The sequence below is a fragment of the Aphelocoma coerulescens genome, unplaced genomic scaffold (genome assembly GCF_041296385.1).
Source record: "Aphelocoma coerulescens isolate FSJ_1873_10779 unplaced genomic scaffold, UR_Acoe_1.0 HiC_scaffold_87, whole genome shotgun sequence".
NCBI lineage: Eukaryota > Metazoa > Chordata > Aves > Passeriformes > Corvidae > Aphelocoma > Aphelocoma coerulescens.
In genome coordinates, this window is record NW_027184071.1 from 762,154 (window position 1) to 784,544 (window position 22,391).

General features: G+C 50.5%; 1 protein-coding gene across 1 annotated transcript; it reads left to right on the plus strand.

Annotated features, from left to right (window-relative positions):
• Positions 1 to 3,898: 3,898 nt before the first annotated feature.
• On the plus strand, positions 3,899 to 21,791 carry LOC138102556 (serine/threonine-protein kinase PAK 3-like). The gene is given in 13 exon segments (XM_069000269.1): positions 3,899 to 3,911; positions 7,204 to 7,308; positions 7,311 to 7,433; positions 8,355 to 8,392; positions 8,830 to 8,979; positions 11,490 to 11,624; positions 11,902 to 12,246; positions 16,955 to 17,067; positions 17,733 to 17,850; positions 18,668 to 18,767; positions 19,202 to 19,398; positions 21,047 to 21,184; positions 21,619 to 21,791. Coding segments are annotated over 13 exon segments (1,704 nt in total). The 3' UTR covers positions 21,748 to 21,791.
• The last annotated feature ends 600 nt before the right edge of the window (positions 21,792 to 22,391 follow it).

Consider the following 22,391-nt stretch of genomic DNA (forward strand, 5'->3'; position numbering starts at 1 on the left):
CTTGGAGAAAAACCTCTCTTTGGGGCTGAGAGAGTTTGGATCCCATCTCTCTTTGGGCACTTCTTCTGCCCACCACCTGAAAAAAGAAAAAAGAAACAAAATATCAGGGACCAGGGATACTCGCACAAGTTTCAGAAATCAGCACAAATTTGTCTGGTCCCACAGTAAAAAGCACAGGTTGGGTTCTCTGAGGCACGCCTGCTCTCCAAAGTCAGTTCAGTGCAGAGTGAGTGGGAGTTAGCAGCCTTCTCTCAGGGCACTGCTCCTAAAACAGAGCAGACTGCTCCGAGAGGCGTTAGCAGTCCAAAGTCGCTTCTTATCGCTGTCCACTGACAGCCACGATGTCGCAGGGATCCACTCGTGTGAGCCCCGTGCTTGGTGCGCCAACCTAACGAAGTTCTTGCTGCTCGGGGCACGAGCTCTGGCGTGCCCCACGTCAGAGACAGCCCAGCTGCGTTACTTCTGCCCGCCGCGGAAGCGACTTCAGCATCAGGAAAAGAGCTGCTGGCTGAGTTAGCTAGCTGGCTTCTCGGCAGAGGAAACATGGCAGGAGCCGATGGTATCAGCTCACGTTAGCTCGGAGACAAAAGAAGAGAGAGGCTGTTCTGGTCTGGCTCCTAATAGATTTCTTGTTAGAAGTTTCGCAACCCGAACGAGCTGAGAAGGGATGGAATGCGATGGGATCCTCCCTGAGGCTTGTCCGCAGTTTTATAGAGTTTGAAAACTGCGGGGAAAGGGGAAAACAACCAATGAGTTACAAGCCAGGGGGAGGAAACAATTTCACAAGAACCACTGGGGGAAACCGAGGCGGGAGTTATAACAGAGAACCAGTGAACAACCAAGGAACCGAGAATTTTCCCGAACCAGGGGAGGCAGCTTGTACCCGGGCACTGCCCAGGGGGGTGCGGCTTAGGCTTCTGAGCCGCCCATTGACCCATCCTCTGAGTCTGCCTCTTCGGGAAACTCGATCCAGTGGATGGGCTGGTGTAGTGGTTTGGTCCAAATACTCATTCCTGTTTACCTTGTGTGAGGTAAGAATGAGGAGAAACGCAAAGCAGGCACCAAACTTGAAAGAATATAAAGAAATTTATTAACAGACCTAAAAGAGGGAAAAAAAAAATAAAATCATACCACACCTTCAGAACACTTCTCCTCCCCCCCATCTTTCTCCCATCTCCCACTGACAATATAAAAAGACAACCCTTGGGATGTTCAGTCTGTTTACCACTTCCATAATTGTTCAGTCCGTTTAGGAAGAGGAGCCTCTCTTGCCCATGCTATGGAGAAATTAGCACAATGAGACAGCTGCCCGGGTTGGTTCTCTGCTCACATGTGAGTCCCTTCCCCCGACATGCAGCTTTTCCCACAACTGCTTTCGAGGGTCCACTCTTGAATTACTGGGGTACAAATTGAAGGTTGAGCCATTCAGAAACAAAAGTTCTCTTCAGCCATCTCTGGGAGCATTTCATCTCTAAGAACAGAGGCCCTAATCCTTCCCTGGGAGCAAAGGGTCCTCCTCATCTTCATCTCTAGGGCTATCTCTGGGAGCATCTCTAGGAACTGAGGTCTTCTCCTTTTCCATTTGGAGCAAAAGTCCTCATCACTTCCATCTCTCCCTGTTCAAACTTCTCCTCAAATTACAGCTGCTTCAGCATCTGCCTATCTCAGCGCAGGTGCTTTTGCTCACAAGTACAAGTTGAACACTCCACCCCCCCATGCCTTCATGAAATTACAACAGGTACTCTGATACATCATAGCTTTACAACAGAATATCAGCTTTAAGCATCTCGTCTTTCTTCTCCCTCAGGTTTTCAGCTCTTCACAGCACTAAAAGGGTTAATCTCACCTAGGCCTTGCAGCTGGAATTTCGCTTATCGCTGTTGGTCACACGATCTTTTGCCGGACAGCAGGGCAGCTTCAGCTGAATCTTGGCCGCACTGGAGAGGGGGAGCCGGGCTGCTCCGGCTGCCCATAGCAGGGCTGTGGGGGTGTTCCGCGGGTGGAACAGGGCCCACCGGCTCCAGGATGGCTGTGGCGCGGCCCGGCCTGGCCCGAGCAGGGCCTGGGCTGGGCCCGCTGGGCCCCCGCACAGGGCCCACAGCCTCCTGTCCCAGCAGCAGAAACGAGAGAGGGCTCTGCCTGGGGTGTGTCTATTCTTAAGTGTGGATCACAGAGGCCACAATTTTTAGTGGCTTCAAGAATTGTCCGTATTCAAACTGGCCAGCTGATAGGCTCTGTCAGGTCACAGAGGAAGCTGTAAGCACCCCTTTGCAAGAGCATCACTTCTGGGATTATGCTTTGCTAACCCATGACAGCTGGGATTGATTGGCATCACGCTGCCCCAGCCCCGCAGTGGGCTGGGTCACACCAACAATTTCAACTGTTTGTTTCCTTACCTGAGGAAAATCGGATGGATTTCCTGTCTTTTCTTCCAATTACCATTGTTTTCAAGAAGAGGATAAAAAGCTTGATGAGTTTTGTTTAATGGAAGCTGCGCTTAAGGGACCAACAAGAGCTGCAGAGATCCTTCTCATGTAATAATCCTTAGAGATAGTATAGATAGTTAGTATAGCAAAGTCCCTCTTCCAAACTGCCTGTCAAGCTGGTGGGAATCTTCAGAGAAGCAAAACGTGCTTTTGCTGATGTAGTTGCCCCTAACTAGGTCAGCCAATCAAATCAGCTGCCAAGGCAAGCTCTGCTGACTCTTGGAAAAGCTGTGGCTGCTTTGGGGTCTGAGTTTTTTGTTGGTATAGAAAAGTCATCTCTGCCTCTCTGCCAGGGCAGAAATTGCCACTGCAGAGTGGGCTCTGGGAGAGCATTTACAGATGTGAAAGAAGCAGGTGGAGCCTCATGTTTCCTTTTTCTCCAGGCTGAACTCCTGATAGCCACAGGAGGGAGACAAAGCTGCAGCAGCCCAACCTATTCTCAGTTTTGCTGCGCCACTTCCTGAGCTGCTGCCTGCAGACAAAGGAGGAGCGGCTCTGGTCTGCCAAGGAGCTCCTGCAGGTAAAATGCAAAGGGGCTGCAGGTCAAACAGTGTCCGAGGATGGGCTCCTCCTCCACTGAAGCCCAAGGCATCAGATGAGCCCCCTTCCTCCTCATCTCCACTTCTGGTTCCTTTTAAATGATGATGGTGAGGAATCCTAGGCTGGGCTGGGCTGGTAGGAACCTGTAAAGGTCATCTGGTCCAAACAGCCTGCAATGAGCAGTCCCTGCAATGAGGGACAACTTGAAAGAGATCAGGTTGCTCAGAGCCCCTTCCCACCTGACCTGGAATGTTTCCAGGGAAGGGACACTTACCAGCTCTCAGGACAACCTGTGCCACTGTTGCACTATGTTCCTTAGACCGACTCGGAGTAAATCCCCTTTTCATTTAAAAATATTACCCCTGCCTTTGAAGCACTGAGCTTGGAAAGTCATGGTTCATTGTTCTTGGTTGGTTTTTTTTTCCTTTGGGCAGCATCCATTTGTAACATCAGCCAAGCCTGCGTCCAGCCTGGCACCACTCATTATTTCAGTGAAGAGGTGGAAAGAGAAGAAAAGACTGTGACAATCACATCAGGACTATTTTCTCCATGACCAGCTTAGATGAGGATTGTAGAGTAGGATTGCAGAGTAGGATTGTAGAGAAGGATGGCAAATAATTAAAGTTTCTGAAACCTCAACTCATTTGGAAGATTTCCTTCCTTTTTACCCTGTGAATGAGCTCAACATTTCCTTCTCAATTGTCCGTTGTTCCTTAAAGGTGGAAAGTGACACTTATGGCTTCTTTGGTATGGTTTGTCAGTGGGGCAGGCTCTTCTTCATTCATCCTCTCCAGACCACACTGCCTTTGCAATACGGCACACTGGCCGGTTTTTGCCCAGCCATTGTGCTTGTAGTTGAGGCAGAACGGGCAATGGCATTTGCAGGCAAAAGCAGAGGAGGAGTTGTGCAGCCAAGACATCCTGTGCAGATGTAGGTGTTGAGCTGTGACTCGAGAGCACTGGGGTTCCTGCCACTTGGATTTGTATCCCTAAGTGCAATCTCTTTGGCTCGGGGAGAGTCTTGCTCAGCTGAGAAAGCAGAAAGCTCAGCGAGGGTGCTCTGAAAGGTCTCGTCTGAGGCAGAGCTGTCAGCGAGCGTGAGGTGAGAGCGGCCCGGCCTTGCCCAGGCCGGAGCCCCAGCAGAGCCCACGCAGAGCCCAGAGCAGCCTGAGGCTGGGCAGAGGCAGGCTGGCAGGAGGCCCTTGGAGCTGCAAGAGGCAGCAGCCTGGCACTGGGTGCCTCTTCCTGGGAGCGGGCACATGGTCCCATCTCAGAGCCAAAGCGGCAGCTGGCTGCTGCCGAGGGAAGCGTAGCCGTGCTGGGCACAGCGCAGACTGGTGCCATTGGCCGTCTGGAGGCGGCCCAGGAGGAGAGAAAGGCAAAAGGCAGCCGAGGGCTGGTGCCCCGGCTGAGGATTGCTACTCTTCTGCCGGCTGCCCTGGAAGTCCTGGGAAAGGTTAGCAGTGTGTGCAGCAGCCTGGGCACAGCGGGAGGGAGCCGGGCTGCTCCGCAGGCTCGAGCACGGGGCAGCGTCCTTCAGGCACGGCACTTCTGCCAGGGGCACCGAGGCCAACGGGAGGCAGCGACAGCTCGTCAGGTCAGATCTGCAGGAGCCAGTGCCTCACACAGCTCGGGGAGGAAGCGCCTGCAATCCTGCAGTTCTGCACTGAGTCAGAGCAAAGGTGTGGAATGCAGAGCGTTCTGCAGAAATATTCGGGGCCACCAGGCCAGCCTGCTTTGTGCTCTCCAGGGCACAGCAAGCAGTGCATCATGCAGCTCTGAGTTGCTGGCAGAGAGGTGTTAAAAAGGAACTCACTTTTGGATACAATTAAATGGTAACAAAGTCGTCGAAGCAAAGGAAAACTGCTTATGAGTAACGATTCCGTTGAGCCGGGTGTGTGCCTCCCTCCCCGAGAGCTCAACACACCCCCCCTCTAAGAAAATGGCTGCTTTTTAGACCCTTTCCCAGCCGGGACGGTCCCTGTCCCCTTTCCCAGTGGGTGGGTACTAAGAAACTTAGGTGCTCTCCTGACCACCTTCTTTTCTGTCCCCTCCCCTCTCATCCTACTTCCTTTTTAGTCAGGTCTTCAACCCTGCCCCTCTCCCAGCTCCCAGCAACACCCAGCAATTTAACTAGAACAGCTCCAAACCATAAATCCAACATACATCCAACAATTTTCATTCTTTGACCTAAACCCCTTTTGGCTGCAGCAAAATATTACTTCCTCTCTCAGAGGGAATCGGGGATGTGCCTGAGGCTTGTGCTTGAGTAGTGAACTGATTTGGAAGGGAGCAGAAGGCTTTCAGTAGGCAATTTGTGTTTTCTTTATTACTTTGGGAAAGAAAGATGCAATGTGGCTTCACGCAGCAAAAGCACTTGCAGGGTGCAGTGACGAAATGTTGTGTTCAATTCCCAGGGAAGGAAGGTGTAAATGACCATCAGAGGAGAATTTGAGGAATGGGTGTTACGGGTTCAGGAGGACGCCCATGCCCAGAGAACTGAAGACCCAGTTAGAATTGCAAAGCAAATGAATTTTAGTAGTCACGTTAGCAAGAAATACATACCGGCGCCTGGCTGCTGGAAAAGCCACCGAGCAGGAGAAGGAGATAGAGCATGGCTCCTGAGTGGGAGGGGCAGAAGGGCAGGACTCCTTCAGGGCATCCCCTGGATAAAAATGGCGTGCGTCATGTCGTCCTCTCCCCTCCACCCCAGGAGCACACCTTATATCTCCTCCTCAGGAGTGGCCAGTTTCAACATCATTTCGTCCAGGGCCAACTTACGAGATGAGGTCACATTGGCCCATGATCATACTCCATGCCAACAATGGCTCCATTATGTATTGTTTCTCCTTTCCCAGGATGAGTTCCACCAGGTGACCAATACCTAGTTTCATTTCTAGAAGTTAGTCCCACTAACTAACAATACAGTCGTCTTCTGCATTATCTTGTCGATGTGCAACACTGCGGACCAAACATGTCAGGCCTCAGATCTGTCTCCTATCCCTGACACATGGGGATGTTCCCCAAATGACCACCAGAGACCCTCAGGACACCCCTACTCTCACATCAAGAACTTCTGACAAGTGGTTTAAATATGTCAAATAGTTTGAAGTCATGTTTAGCCTGTGAGTTTCAGCAAAGTAATGAGTGTGTCTTAGTTCCATGGGTACAAACTAGTAAGTGAGATTGCTGGGTGTGCACGTGTTAGGGAAGTGATTCCCCATGCACCCAGCGCTGAAATCAAGTGACGCCTCCTTTCTAACGCTGAGCTGGCAGCAGGGATGGATCCCTGCTTGGTAACCTTTCATTGTGGTCACTTATATTGAACAGTAAAAAAGGTTGAAATGAAATATTTCAAGCCGTTTCCCCCTGGTTTCCCCTTTCTGGGGGCCAAAGCTCTGTGCCCCAGGTGGCCTGGGTGTGTGCAGAGAAATGCAGCCCCCACAAAGCCCTTGGTTTTCCCACAAGTCATCATCACTCCTTCCCAGGTGCGCCCAGCTCTGGCAGGAGAGCGAGAGCCCACGGCGCAGTGGGCACCGTGCCCTCCCAGCCGGGGCTCTCTGGCACAGAGCAGCAGCAGCGCCAGCACCTTTCAACCCGCTCCTGGCCTTGGCTTCAGCCGGGAGCCAGAAGCCTCTGGAAATCAGCACTGCCAGTTGCATTCCCAGCTTGGAGCAGCTCCTGCGGGTGGGCAAATCCTGCCCGTTCGACTGCTTCCATAGAGGACGAAAGGCAGAGGCAGAGATGTACCTACAGAGGGGACCAGGGCGTGTCCAATAAAAGTGCAAATGTGTGGGGAGATTTGTTAGGAATTATTACAGCTGTCATGCAATTAGTGCCTTCTCTCCTGGATCTGTGCAATGCTTTGGGCCATTTTCTTGGTCTAGTTTCCTTTGCTTTGGTCCCATCTCAGTGTTCACTTGGGGTACAGGCTGCAGGTGCTTGGGGCACTCTTTGAGTACTCTTGGAGCCCTTGAACAACAGGGTTTGGCCCACGAGGGGAGTTTGTGCTGCTTTGTGACAGAGGAGAACTTCCCAGGCTATTGTGTGTTTGCTGCAGGGAAGCTTGGGTTGCTTAGCATCAATTCCCAGACCAACGCAGAGCAGCTGCTTTGTGATGTCAGGGCATGGTTGCCACGTTGTGGTGCTGTCATCAGAAGGTTGCCTTGGTGCACAGAAGGTCTCAGTGTCAGAGCAGTTCTTGGGCTTGCTCAGAGCAGGAGCATCCTCCTGGTTGAGGCCTTGTCAGGGGGCAGCTGCACTCTGACAGGAGCCTTGTTTTTTCTTGTGTTAGAGCACAGTCTGCAAACTTGCACAGCAGGGCTAAAATCATGGAGGCATTTGCTGCTGCAGTTTGCACTGTGTATGGCATTGGTTATTCTGCCTATTACCTGACTAACCTGACACGTGAGTAGAGGTTTTCCCTGGGTGTAACCCAACCTGGCTTGTGTAGGGCTTCCTGCTCTTTCTTAGTAACTGAGTTGATTTTGAAACAAAAAGACCATTAGGATGCCACTGCTTTGGTAAAGCTCCTGTCAACACGTTCAGCTCAAAAGAGGGTGTCTGTAGCCAGGGAGGTGCGGGCAGCATTTGCAAGGGAACGTGCAGGGGTTCCCTTCCCTCCACGGGAGAGTCTGTGGCAGCCGAGTCTGTCATTTCCTCAGGGGGCTGGGTCAAGCAGGACAACTTTGAAAAGGCAGCCTGGGAGGTGTTCTCAGAAGGCCTTCAAAGAACTCTGCAGTTGTGCCTGGAATTCAGGGAAAGCTTCTTTGTTTCTAAATTTTGTCATGAAAAGATTTGACTGTCTAACTCGACCCTTTAATGAGTGCTAAAATAGTGATTCTTTTTGCAATGAAGTGCAAACTCCCAAACAGTGAGTGTCTGCTCCTGAACCCCAGAGCTGCTCCTGGGCTGTTTCCCAGTCAAACTATGACATCTCAGGGGGGTTTGGGGGAAGGTTTTCTGGGCAACGGTTTTCAGTAACTTAATGGAATTAATGCATGCAACTTATTTTTTAAAAAAAGAACCTGAAGGAGAGGATAAAAAAGGCAGCTTTAGCTGTTGGGCAGAAGAGAAATATTGGGTGTTGAAGAACAATTTGCATTTTCTTGATCAAGTTTGTATTCATTTACTGGCAAAAGAGGCCAAAGCCTAGGCACAACCAAGAATATTGTCCTGCTCTCTTGCTGGCTGTGTGGAAGAACTGTGTCTGCTGGAGGGCTGTTGTGAAAAGAAAACCCTCTCTGTTTGGGTGGACTTGTTCTGCGGGATTAACCAGCACAGACGGTTTTTTCACAGCATCTGGTTCATTTTCCCTTCCCACTGCAGGTCACATGATCCGTGTATTCGTCAGTCCTGATCCTGAGGTGAGTGAGACAGGAACTTTTGATGTTCCTGGTGTTTAAGAACTGTGTAGAAATCTGTGAGCTTGGCCTGTGGCAGTAGAGTAAGGAGGCTGAGCTGGGTGGGCAGAAAGAAAATCCATGTTCATGTCTGCAGCAGCAATAGCAAAGGCATCGCTGTGTAAGAGCTGCTTTTGCATTTCAGAGCTGTCGCAGAACTAAAAGCCCAGCTTTGCAGAGAGAACGTTGCTTGCTGAGAGTAGCCAGGCTGCAATATCTAATTCAGAGCAATATGCAGTACTGTTGAATTAGCCCATTTTACTTTAGTTGGAGGCACTTGGAATCCCATTGCTATGCAAGGTTATGATTTCTCCTTAGTAGAGCTGGTTGTAGAGCTGAATAGAGATAAGGTTAGAAATGACATGTAACTGCCTGTCCCTCACACTCCTGCCTGTCCACAGAGCCCAGAACCAACCTCAGGCTCTCCTCTGGCTCCCTCTGCTCCTGGAGAAGAGGTTGAAGAGGCTGAAGAGGCTGAAGAGGCTGAAGAGGAGAAAAATGTCCAGAACTCTCCAGCTGTGGTCAGTCATGAATCTGAACGTCGTGAGCCGGTAAGTGGCAGTTGTGGTTGTGGCTGTCTTTAGAGGAAATCAGAGCTGCAAGTTTCTGAGCGGCCAGCACTTGCTGGTGGTGGCCGAGGATGCTGAGTGCTGGAGTCCTGGCAGGACCTAGCGATTCCCCCCAGCCAGTGAGAGCTGGAACACGGCCTTTGAGCTGTCATGTTCAGGCCCCAGCTTGCTGGGATTCCAAGAGGGGCAAACGTGAATCATGAAGGCTCCCCTGTCGCCAGAGGAGGGAGCGCTCCAAAGACACCGCTCTCAGCCTTGCCAGACACGTGGGGGACACGGTGGCCTGGAGAGCCATGTCCCACTGCACAGGCTGGCCAAGTAGCTGCTGGCACAAAAGCTGTTGATGTGAGCACACAAGTGCTTTGGGGTGGTTTGTCCACATGAGCTTCTTGGGTGGGCTGAGCTGGGAGTATTTCAGAGACACACTGGGGATGGGGAGCTGCTGCTTGAAGTCAGGGACTTTGGTGCCTTGGTTGCCAGGTTGTTCTCTGGCCTCTTCAGGCAGAGCAGTGAGGAGCAGAGCTGACAGGGGCTCTGAGTGCGCCTGTGTTTTTGCTTTTGATAAGCTGCAAAGAGATGGTTGTGTTGTCCCCGGACCTGTGTGGGGCCACTCTTCTCCCGTGTGGCAAAAGAAGCAAAGTGCGCAGTTGGGAGCCCTTCTTCCGTGGCAGAAGCCAGAGGCTGCCATGTTTCTGCAGATACTTTCTGTTGTGAAGTCTGTTTTTAAAACTGCATTTGAAAACTGCATTGGAGCCTAGAGTGGGGGCAAAGATGTTGCTCTGAAGTAGGTGGCACTTTCATCTTTTTGTTTGTTGGTTTGTTGGTTTTCTAGGAGGAGACTCCCTGTCTTTTCTTTCTCGGCAAACAAAGGTGCTTTTACTCAACCTTTCCTGGACTTTTCTAGCACTGGACGAGATTCTGCTAGAATTTTAGCTTGCAAGCTGGCGGTTCTGGAAGTTGCAGTATTTTTGCATGAGAACACGTAGTTTGGGGCAAGGAGATTGGTGCAGAAGGAGCTGTTCTGGTGTCCGGCCAGCCAGCAGGGCCTTGCACATCACTCTCAGGTTAACAGCGCCCGTGCCTTTTGGCAGCCCAGGGGAGCAGAATGTGTTGTATTCCAGGTATGGGAATTCAGCAGGAAATCCACACCCTTGCATTCCAGCTGGTCCTCTGAGGTCAGAGGGTCTGGGAGGGGCTCAGCTTCATTTCTGAAGTGCAGCCACTTTAACATCATCAGTCTGGTTGAGTCCAAGAGAAGAACTTGCCCCAGTACAGATGCACAAAGAGTGCAGTTCCCAGTGCAGTGCCCTGGGTCTGATCGCATTCTATAAGGCCCTTCCTGCTCCAGGTTCCCCAAGAGTGTGGTTTATTGAAGCAACAGGAGAGCAAGTTCAGGATTGCTGCTGATCAGGGCACTGGCTACCAAGTGTTGATGTGTGTAGTGAGGGAAAGCATAGCATAGGAAAAGAGAGATGATAACAGTGAGATCGATCTGTCTATCTATCTATCTATCTATCTATCTATTGATCTATCTATCGATCTGTTTATCTAAATGAAACTTCCTGGCTCTGCTCCAAGGCAATTGGAGGTGCAAAGCTCACCTAAAGACATCCTTTCAGGAGAGGAGGAGAGACATGTTCCATCAAGCGATCCCGAGCAGGCAGAGATGTTTCCCCCTCCAGAGATGGTTGTTTTTTCCCCTCAGAGGTGTTTTCCTCCCCCTGTTTATCCGTGAAAGTTTGGTCTGTCCTATGGGTGTGGAGCAATCCCATCCTCTAGGTGGGGTTTGGTGACTCTGGTCAAACATGCATTACAGGACACATGGTTTCCATCACTGGCATCCTGAAGGGTGTCTAAGTTAATTTGTTAATTGGGCCTTCTGAGGGTCTCTGTTACTGCCGGTCAGAATTCTCAGTTGACAAAAGAGGGAGGACAAGAAACACCTTGGTTCCCCTCCATATACTGAGGTGGCCATAGAGGCCCTCTGACCTCCATTGGAGGCTCTTTGTTCGCATCCTCATCTCCTGAATAATCCAGGATTTGTAACAAGAGTGTAGATGTCAGAAAGGCAGGAATGGCAGTGCAGGCCTGAAGAGAACATGAACTCCAGAAGTGTCTCTCACAAGGAGCAAGCTCCCACAGGAAGCCACCTGCAGAGCCAGGGTGGGGCTGTGGCACAGGGCTGGGTGTCAGTCACTTCTGAAAGACAAGCAGGACACGGCAGAAGAGGAGCGAGGTCCTCAGCAGAGCCTTGAGAAATGCCCCACGTTCCCTGTCAGATGCCTAAGAGTCTGTTGGAGCTTCAGTCCCAGATGGAGCCTGACTGTAGTGCCAGTGTCACTTTGGAATCTGTGCCTCCCCGTGGGCAGAGAAGGACCCGGGAGAGCAGCAGCACATTGCTTTGGGAATGTGCGAGCCCATCAGTCTCTGAGTCCTGCCCCACAAATATTTTATGGGAAGTTGAAAGCCATCTTCTCTTGCTTTCTGCGCAGCTCCTTCTAGAGAAAGAGCATGAGCAGATTGCTCTATCAGAGATGCCTTGCCAGACTCGGCGAGAGCTGTTCCCAGCCCGAGAGCAGCTGCAGCAGCTCAGGCAGCAGGTGGAAGAGGCACAAGAGAATGGCCAGGTGAGCCTGCCTAGCCAGGTGACAGAGTGAAGGGCAGGAACAGGGACATAAAACGGAGCTCTTGGGACTGAGGAGGCCAGGAGTCCCACAGGCACTGAAAGCACAGAGCCTTGTCATCTGCAGAGACCAGTGCTGGGACGGGAGGGTTCCAATGGAAGCAGAGCTGGGTAGGGAAGCAGAAGGGAGGGGCTAAATGAATGTGATTTTGAGGCTGAAAGAGGAAAAAGCTGAGCCTGATGGCAGCTGCCAGTCACTTGCTCTGCATTTGTGTGTACAGAACATCAAGGCAGAGCCACAAGCAGAGCTGCCCGAAGCCAAGAGTGACATCAAGGCAGCAAAGAGGAGGAGCAAGGAGGACATCAGAAGCATCCAAGAGGAGAAGAATCTCCATCAGCACAGGAGCGATCTACAAGAGCAGGTGAGTGTAAGAGCTGAAGCCACTCCACTTGTGAGACATCCTCTCTCTGCTTCTTTGCAGAACATCGACAAAGAGCTGCAGGCAGAGCTGCAGGAAACTGAGGCTAGGATCAAGGCAAGGGAGAAGAGGCTGGATGAAGGACTGAAAATCATCCGAGAGGAAATTAATCTTCTACTCCAAAAGCATGAGGCTCTAGAAAAGCGAGTGAGTGAAACAGAGAGAGCCGCTGCAGTCACCAAACTGGTGGTTTCTGCCCTTCTTGCTTTTCCTCTGCAGAGCAGCAGGCGGGTGGGGTGATGTCTCTGAGTGCCATCCTGCTGTGGTCTCTATCACAGCCACTCTGAAGGACACGTCCTGGGCTGCTGAATCTCAGCTGCTGCCCTGGACAGTGCGACTAGTCCTTTGGCCTTTTGGCCAGCAGTCATCCAAATGGATTCCTGCTGGCCTGTTCCTGCTCTCCTTGTTTCTTGAGGTGTTTTTGCAGGTCAGCTTGGTGACCCTGATGGATCTTGAAACAAGCTGTCTGTATCCCTTGTGAACCTGTTCTTTCCCTTTCCTCACAGTCGCTGACCCACGGCTGACAGGGATAAGCTGTAGTGTCTGACTGCTTTGTTGTGTTTGACTTGAGGTGGAAGTGTTGACATCTCAGCTGGCAGCCTGCAAAGACTTCCAGCAAGTGATTGGCCACAAAGAGCCCCAAGGCTGGCGTGGGGCACAGGAACTGTCCCAGCCGGACCTGCTGCAGCTTGAGCCCGTCCCGAAGATGGTGGAGGAAAAGAGGACTCCATGGGAGGAGGTAGAACATTAGAACAAGGAGATGCAAGTGTGTCCATAGCCCTTGGAGGGGGAAAAGAGTGCTTGGGAGGAAGTGGAATAGTCATTGCAGCAGTCATCCTTCAGAAAATCCATGAGAATGTTACAGGAATCTGGCCATGAACTCAAGTAAAATCAGCCTTTGGTTTTGACCCATCCGGTTTGAGAAGTGGACATGCAAAAAAATCCATTTTAAGAGCCCTGCATGTGGCTGACAGCATCTTCCTCTGGGCCTGCATTTGAAATGGGATCCCAGGGCAATCTCTGCCAGCCACACTTTCTGACACAACCTCATTTCTTGTCTCAGATCTACACAGGCTCTCGCATGGAACCTGCTCCTGCAGCAGCAGCAGCAGCAGCATTGTCTAAAGGAGCCTTTGCACCCCAGCCTGAGAAGTGGAGCCCGGGCAGTTTGCTCAGCTCCAACAGCGACACAGCTTCTTCCCATCAACAGGAGATGGAGGATGACCTCCTGGAGCTACTGAGTACGTCTTGTGTATTTCTTGTGTGAGGGACAGTGTATTGTGTGCATGTGTCAGCATAGCTGTGCCAAATGTTGCTCCGCAGTTTGGTGTCACAGGGACATTTAGGACTCCTCACAGGAAGTGCTGTGCTCCGAGGCAGCGAGGGAGTGCTCTGGGTGTTCCTGCTGCCTCTGAGCACAGCTCAGACTGCCTTGGCTTTGCCTGAGCTTCCCTCTCTGCTGAAGGCAGAAGCAGGGATTGTTCCTGCATCAGCTGTGACCTAGCAAATGATCTAGGCAAGTCCTCTGTGCTAGTGGCCAAACTGAACGGAATATTTGGCTTCCTAAATTCTCCTTAGACTCCTGATTTCTCAGCATTCATCAGAGCAAAAGACCTTCGCAGAAATTGTTTGGTTTTGGGGTTTTGTCTTTTGGTGGGTTTGTAAGGATTTTGGTTGGTGGTTTGTTGTTTTGGGGTTTTTTTGTGTTTGGTTTGGTTTGAGCCTTTTTTTTTTTTTTTTGGTGAAGTTGTTTTTTCTCCATCCTGAAGGAGCTCTTCTTCCTCATGTGTCTTATTGGTGTAATTTTGATGACTGTTACTATTACCACTACTACATCTACAGTTGGTTTTTATGACAATGCAACATTTTTGCCAATGACCACTTCTTTGAAAAAACATCAAGTGACAGCACAAATTGAGAGCAAGAGGTGTTTTCCACATGTCCCCAAAGAAAAAGCAGATACTTTATAACAATCCCTATTTAATATCCTAGTTTCATGCTTATAAGGATGTGTCCAAGAGACACATTGATGTGGCGTGGTCAGGTAAAACTGCACTGCAGGCATTTCTCAGGAGTGAGCCTCCAGCCCATCCACTGTCTATCCCTCAGATCCGTGGCACTTTTTCATCCCTGATTCCCAATCATTCCCGTGACTGTTAGAATGCCACCCGTTGGCCCAAGCCCTGCACAGCTCACTCTCTAGGAAAACACATGAAGCCCTTTGTGATTCTGCAGCACAGCCCATTGAATCTGCTTCCTGCCCATAACAGCTGCCAGTGCTGTGCTCTCAGGTAAGACCTGGGGGGGGCTGAGAACAGAGCCCAGTTGACTCTGTGTCTACCATCACCTGTTGGGACAAGAAGGGCATTGATGTGCACCTCGGTGTGTCTGATCTCAAAGCCAATCCTCTTGTGTCCTGAAAGGGGGCAAGAGCTTGGAACAGGGCTTGGTCTGGCTGTGGCTTCTTCCCAGTGCTTGTCAGTGCTCATCCTTGGGCCTTCCCAGCCCTGCTGTGGTACCTGCCCTGCCCCTGACGGCCGCTGCGACTGCAGAGGCTGGAGCCTTCCTCAGCTGAGAGAGTCCTGCTGCTGCCCGGCCGCTGCAGCGCGGAGCTGCCGGGAGGCAGCAGCCCCTCGTCTGGGCCGGCTTCTGCATGGCACGGCCTGGACTCACGAGAGGCTCAGCATCTCCTCTGGGCAGCTGTCCGTGCCACGCCGGCGCCCGAGGAGCACTGCTGTCCTTGCTGCCCGTGGCCGCTGTGCCGAGCTGGGAAGGCGGGGACGTGTGCGGAGCTGAGAGGGCGAGTCCAATGCCAGCGACTGATCCGCGCAGTCAGGGGGAAGACAAGCAGTGTGGTTCTTCACATGGGACACGGGCAAGGGCATCTTTGAACTCAGCCTGCCCATAACGGCTGAGCATCCTGATGCGGAAAGCCCCGTTGGTATTGGTCACAACGTGAGCTGCTCTGGTTTACAAAAAGAAAGGCATTCTTTTGGCAAGATGCCCTCCTCTCCTGCGAATGCATCTCTCTGTGCTTTGTTTCCTCTCAAGAGATCTCTTCAGAGGACTGTAGAAAATCAGTCTCAGTGCTGGCCATCTGTGCTGCAGAGCTGCCTGGCTTGTTGCTGTTGCTGTTGTGGTTCTTGTCGCTGTTGTTGTTGTTACCCAGATGACCACAAAAGGCTCAGAGCCCCAGAGAGTGGGGCTGCCTTTTGTATCTCCTGGAAGGTGGCATGTCTGCTTTCAAGTGAGCATCTTGCACTTTGTTTCCCTCAGGGAAAATGGTGAGCATGGAAAATCCGGTGATGAAATACACTGAACTGGAAAATATCGGCAGCGGGTGAGTCCAACCACAGTTTCTTCTACAAAACCATGGGCCAGCTGTTCTGCTGGTGGAATATCTATCAAGTGTCAAGTCAGGCAAGCTGCAAACATGTTCAGACACTGGGCTTAGATTGGCCCATCTCTCAGTGCTGGTCAGAATTTGTAAGTGTGGTCAGAAGGCATTGTCAAAGACATCTCCACGCTGCCACGGTCTTGCCTGCAGCAAGGAACAGGAGCTGGAAGATCTCCTGTCTCTCAAGTGTGGGACAGCTGTGTGTTAATTTCCTTAGCATTTTTGTATGTCTCAAAATCATCCGGCCACACTAATGAAAGGAGAATCTTGCTTGCCTGAAAGAGCAGCCTAGCCCCTGGTAGCTGTCAGATAACAGTTCTCAGGAACAGTTCTTTCCAAGAGGTTGCTGAAGGAAATACTCGGTGGTCAGGATTAGAACCACACAGTTTAGAAACGGAAACTCAAGATGAAAGAATAAGCTCTCTTTTTGAGCTGAGGCACTAAAGCCCAAAGCTTCAGGAACAGGCCCAGTGCCCATGCACTGGAGAGGAAAATGCATCATGTGCCCTCTGGCAGAGCCCTCATGCCTCCTGCAGGTTTTAGGCACTTAGAGCAGAGATCTCCTGTCCGGGCTGGCTTTCACGCCAAGATCTAAACAGCTTCTCCTTTCTTTGCTGCTGTTTTGTTTCTAGGGGTTTCGGAGAAGTTTGCAGAGCATTCGACAATGCCACAGGAGGAGAGGTAAATGTCAACAGTCCCTGCAGATTCTGCAGCTCTTGAGGGCTTTCCCCTCTGGTGTGAGTTGTGGCTGGAGCTTTGGGTCACCGGGAGAGCTGTGCTGCAAAGGCACAAGAAGCACAGACTGGTGCCAGCCTGCAAAATACATTTGGGACAGTCGTTGTCCTTCTCAGCTGCCAGAAGGAAGGCAAAGAGAGCAGTGGTTCCTTTTGGAGAAGGAAATGCTCACTCACTCTCAGTGGCTAAAACAAAGGTGGTGCCTTAGAGCATCTCACTGCTTTCTTGTGGCTACAGCTTCAGAGTCCTGAATTCTCATTTCTGGCTGCCAGCAAATACATCTGAACCTTACTGGTAGTTCCTTAGCAACCTGCAGTGCTGCACTTGGGAACTGCACGTAGGGAGGGATCTGCAAGGCGTCCCTAAGAGCCCTAAGCCCTGCTTATAGCCCAGGATGTATCCATAGAGTAGCAAGGCTTGGATTACTTCTCTGGATCCCAGGCAGAGCAGCAGAGGGTGTGGGCAGAGCTTTGTGGGTGATAGTTGAGACACCATTGTTACCAAGTGGACAAGGCAAAACGTCAGTGGCCATGTGTCCTGTTTCTGGCCCACAAGGGAGCGGAGAAATGGGCTGTTGGAATGTCAGTTCCTAATTACTCCAGTGTCTAATCACAAGGCACTTTGGCACAGCTCAGCTGTGTCATTCCAAAATCACTCGCTCCATGTGTGTTGTGGTCTCGTGCCACCAACTTCTCAAGGTACTGATTGTCATTGTCATTTTAGGTGGCCATAAAGAAAAGTAGTCTGCAAGGACTGAGGAGGAAGGAAGTAACTGTCAATGAACTCATGATCATGAAGATGAATAGGAATCCCAACCTGGTCAACTATTTAGACAGGTGAGTGGTCGTGGTCTTATCCCATGAATGTTTGTTTACCTACTGCAAGCATGAGAGGTCAAAAACCAACTTTGGTCTGTGGCAGAAAATAGAGCTGTTAATTACTGATCAATTATTATTTCTCTTCTCATCTCCAATGGATGGGAAGAGAGTGCATTTTGTCTGCATTAGTCTTCCCTGGCACACATCGTTTGACAATTCTTCAAAAGCCTGCACCAGTGCTATCTTACTAAGTCAATACCCTCTAAGTTCACTGCCACCACGTTGTCTTGGGGCTTGATTTTTCTCAAGAGTCTTAAATGCTGATGAACCATCCGAGAGAGGATTTCCCTTGGACTGCAGCCCCTCTTTTCCATTGCTGTGCATGCCAGGAAGACTAGATGCTTTTTTTCCATAAACACCATGTGTGACAGCTTTTTATCTGGGCTGTTAGTAAACTGTGTTTTTCACTTGCTGGCCATCTAAGACATCTCCTTTTTCACAGCTGTGCCTTTCTCCTTGACACAGCACAGACCGCAATCACTGCACAGCCTAGAGGGAACGTCTATTCCTTTGAGTCTGTCCTCGTTTCAAAGGGACCTGGAAACAAGAATCAATCGTTGTCTTTTCCAAACAGTGGCGTAGCCATGCACATTCATCTCCATGGCCTCATTTCCTTCTTTCAGCTACCTTGTGGATGATGAAGTCTGGCTGGTGATGGAATACATGGATGGAGGCACTCTGACTGATGCCATCTATGAGATGTACATATCTGAAGATGAGATGGCAGCCGTCAGTCGGGAGGTCAGGGATCCCACCTGTGCTTCCGAGGGCTTGGGCAGGATTGTCTGGGAAACAGGGGCTGAGAACTGGAGGGATTCCATGTGCCAAACTTTGCTTCTGTGTGGCTGCTATGCTATGGGGAAGGGGGGGAACTGCGTGGCAGTGTGCCTGCACTCCCTGTACTCTGTTCTTGTACTCTTATCTCCTGCTGTTGCATTCTCACTCTGTCTCTTGTATTTGTAGTTGCTGTTCTCCACCTTGCCTCTCTGAATGCTTGCCTGGAGCCTGTCTGCACGGCATTCCTTGCCTGTAAAAGCAAAAGTGCTGGTAGCAGAATTGGAAACTAATGGTAAAAGGGACTCATTTCTCAGAGTCCTCAGCTGAAAAGGGTAATAGTGCACCCAAAATGCTGTTTGCTTCTGAAAGGCGACTCATGTGATACTTCCAAGTCTGTGCTGAGGCCAGCAAGAAAACCTTTGCCATGCAGCCTCCCACCCAAAAGTGAGCCGCTTCACAGCAAAGGGAGGGACTCTTTCTTTCTTAGCAAAGCCTTGCTTGTCCTCTGGATGAAGAAAGCACATCCACTGCAGCAGCAGTCATTCTGGCTGCTTTGCAGAGGACAGTCTAGAACAGCAATTCCCGTTGGCTCTCTCAAAAGCTGACGTGCCTTCCCTTAGAAAGGTAGTGTTGGAGCAGCAAGCTCTTCCTCTCAATGGCTCTGTGTTCTGCCATTGCACTCTATTCCCCTGGAAAGGGAATCTTTTAGAGCTGTTTCCTTTCTTGTGGGCTCAAATCACACCACTCATTTTTATCCTCCTGTCTCTGTTTTCTCTCTCAGTGCCTGCAAGGACTGGATTTTCTTCACTCAAACCATGTCATCCATCGAGATGTGAAGAGCAGCAACATCCTTCTCAGAACTGACGGCTCTGTCAAGCTGGGTTGGTATATTCTTGGCCAGGCAGAGCGTTCCGGGCATGTGGGGTTTGGGGCTGCTTTTGAGTGACTGCCAGTTCCCCCAAAGTGGTGCTGCTGGCAGTGCAGGGACCCCTGCAGCGAGCTGAAGGCACAGTTGCAACGTGCACAGAGGTATGGCGAGGAAAAAGCCGTCCAGAGTGGCACTGGTTTGGGTCTGTGTGTGTCCCTTCCAGAGGGAGGGAGCTACAATCTAAAGGTTCCAGGGAATAAAAGCCACTTCTGGGGGCAGGATTAAAAAATTTAAAAAGCAGCCACTTCCGTGTTTCCTTGGCTAAAGTCCTGAGGAAACAGAGCAGGGACGGATTTCCAGGAGATTCAACAGCGCTTTCTCAGACTTACAGTGGGGAGTTCTTTTGCTTGGTTTCCTAATTGTACAGAACTTTTTTGTTCTCCTCAGCTGATTTTGGCCTCTCTGCTCAGCTCACCCCTGAGCAGAATCTAAGGAGCTCAGTGGTCGGGACGCCTTGGTGGATGGCGCCTGAGGTTGTGCTAGGTCAACCATATGGCCCCAAAGTGGACATATGGTCTCTTGGAATTGTGGGATTCGAAATGGTGGAACGAGAAGCTCCTCACTGGAATGAAAGTCCTACCTCGGTAAGGAGCAAATACTCACTGATCCCTCTGTCTTTTTCACCTATCCTGTGTTCTGTCCTCCATCAGACAAAATCCCATTGCCGTCTGCTGGCACTGCTTCCACCAAGGTCCCCTTCTAAAAATGGCCCTGCAGCACATCAGCATCTGCTGTAGTTTTGGTTGCATCGGTGGGGGAACTCAGGCCCTACCACATGCAAACACTCTCCATTCTCAGGCAACACTTTCCTTTGGGTTTTAAGTTGTTCCAGCTCGTCTGTCTGTGTAGATGTCTCTAATAACACAAAACACACATCTCAGAGCTGGTGTTACATTTCCAGAAAAGAAGGAAAGAAACCCAAACCAACAAAGTTTCTAAAACAGTGGTTTTCTAGAGAAGAACTGCACTCCCTGTACGGTTTCTTGGCACTTGCCTAAAACCTGGGCATGAGGGTGTAAAGGCCACATAGTGTCTTCTGCTTCTTGTGCAGTGTTGCTGAAACACTTAGTGACCATATTTCTGTCATAGCCCAAGCCACGTTCTCCACGTGACCAAGCTGCAGCCTGGTGACACGGAGAGCCTGCCAAAACCTCCCATTTGTTACCTGGCACTTTCTGGGATGGGCACATCTTTAATGCATTGACTTGAGTATCCAGAAAAGCAGAGGGCTACCATAGGGATAGCATTTCTCCTTCTGCTGATTTGACCACGAAAAGTTTTTCTTTTGCCACATCAGAGAAGCTGGAACTTGCAGACTGCTGCGAGACAGAGCTGCAGGTGGCTCCTGTGTGCCCAAACAGGCATTTTCATCCCAATACGTTTCTGCATGCATCTTAACGTGTCTGTGTTGAATGCGAGGTTCCAAATGTTTCTTTCCTTACCTGAGCAATAACTCCCTTTTCTATAATAATACTTGAAAACAGTTAGAGCAAAGTCCCTCTTCCAAACTGCCTGTCAAGCTGGTGGGAATCTTCAGAGAAGCAAAACGTGCTTTTGCTGATGTAGTTGCCCCTAACTAGGTCAGCCAATCAAATCAGCTGCCGAGGCAAGCTCCGCTGGATGCTGGAAAAGCTGTGGCTGCTTTGGGGTTTGGGTTTTTTGTTGGTATAGGAAAGTCATCTCTGCCTCTCTGCCAAGGCAGAAATTGCCACTGCAGAGTTGAGCTTAAACAAGGGGCTCTGGGAGAGCATTTACAGACTTGAAACTGATGCCTGGAGTGGCTACCTAAAACCAGAGACTAGACAAGAATAAGAGAATCAAAATAGGTATTTATTTGAACGGCCTTCAAAGATACAGCCTGGGCAGTCAAAAGGCTACATCCAAGATGGACCCTGGGTCATGAGTTCTTCACAGTTTTGTAAGCTTGGTCCATTTCCATAGCAGGGTTAATTCTCCAATTATGAGCCCAGTAATGATGTAATTAGCCCAAGTTTGCCCCTCTTCAGAGGCTTTGAGTTCACACATTTTGGGCCCTGGGACAATCGGAGTGTCCTTGGAGAGCAAACCTAGAGAGGCTTTGTTATGTCTAACTAGCACGAGAGAACAGTAGCTAACAGGCCACACAAAACTTCCGAGCTACACACTAGGCAGTACAGGACTTGAAAAATAGAAAAGTTAAAACCTAAGGCATCAAAAGAAGCAGGTGGAGTCTTGTGTTTCCTTTTTCTCCAGGCTGAACTCCTGATAGCCACAGGAGGGACCCCACAGCTGCGGCAGCCCAACCTGTTCTCGGCTTCTCTGCGTCACTTCCTGAACTGCTGCCTGCAGACAAACGAGGAGCGGCGCTGGTCTGCCAAGGAGCTCCTGCAGGTAAAATGCAAAGGGGCTGCAGGTCAAACAGTGTCCGAGGATGGGCTCCTCCTCCACTGAAGCCCAAGGCATCAGATGAGCCCCCTTCCTCCTCATCTCCACTCTTGGTGCTTTCCAAATGAAAATGGTGAGGAATCCTGGGCTGGGCTGGCAGGGACCTGTAAAGGCCATCTGATCCATGTGGTGTGCAATGAGCAGGGATATCTTGAAAGAGATCAGGCTGCTCAGAGCCCCTTCCCACCTGACCTGGAATGTTTCCAGGGAAGGGACACTTACCAGCTCTCAGGACAACCTGTGCCACTGTTGCACTATGCTCCTTAGACCTACTCAGAGTAAATCCCCTTTTCATTTAAAAATATTACCTCTGCCTTTGAAGCACTGAGCTTGGAAAGTCATGGTTCATTGTTCTTGGTTGGTTTTTTTCCTTTGGGCAGCATCCATTTGTAACATCAGCCAAGCCTGCATCCAGCCTGGTGCCACTGATCCAGTCACTGAAGAAGTGGAAGGAGGAGGAGAAAAGATTGCAGTGGCAATCCATCCATTCAGGACTATTTTCTCCATGACCAGCTTAGATGAGGATTGTAGAGTAGGATTGTAGAGTAGGATTGCAGAGTAGGATTGCAGAGTAGGATTGTAGAGTAGGATTCTAAATAAATAAAGTTTCTGAAACCCCAACTCATCTGTAAGATTCCTTTCTTTCTCACCTTGTGATTTAGCTCAACTTTTCCTTCTCAATTGTCCGTTGTTTCTTAAAGGTGGAAAGAGACACTTATGGCTTCTTTGGTATGGTTTGTCAGTGGGGCAGGCTCTTCTTCATTCATCCTCTCCAGACCACACTGCCTTTGCAATACGGCACACTGGCCGGTTTTTGTCCAGCCATTGTGCTTGTAGTTGAGGCAGAACGGGCAATGGCATTTGCAGGCAAAAGCAGAGGAGGAGTTGTGCAGCCAAGACATCCTGTGCAGATGTAGGTGTTGAGCTGTGACTCGAGAGCACTGGGGTTCCTGCCACTTGGATTTGTATCCCTAAGTGCAATCTCTTTGGCTCGGGGAGAGTCTTGCTCAGCTGAGAAAGCAGAAAGCTCAGCGAGGGTGCTCTGAAAGGTCTCGTCTGAGGCAGAGCTGTCAGCGAGCGTGAGGTGAGAGCGGCCCGGCCTTGCCCAGGCCGGAGCCCCAGCAGAGCCCACGCAGAGCCCAGAGCAGCCTGA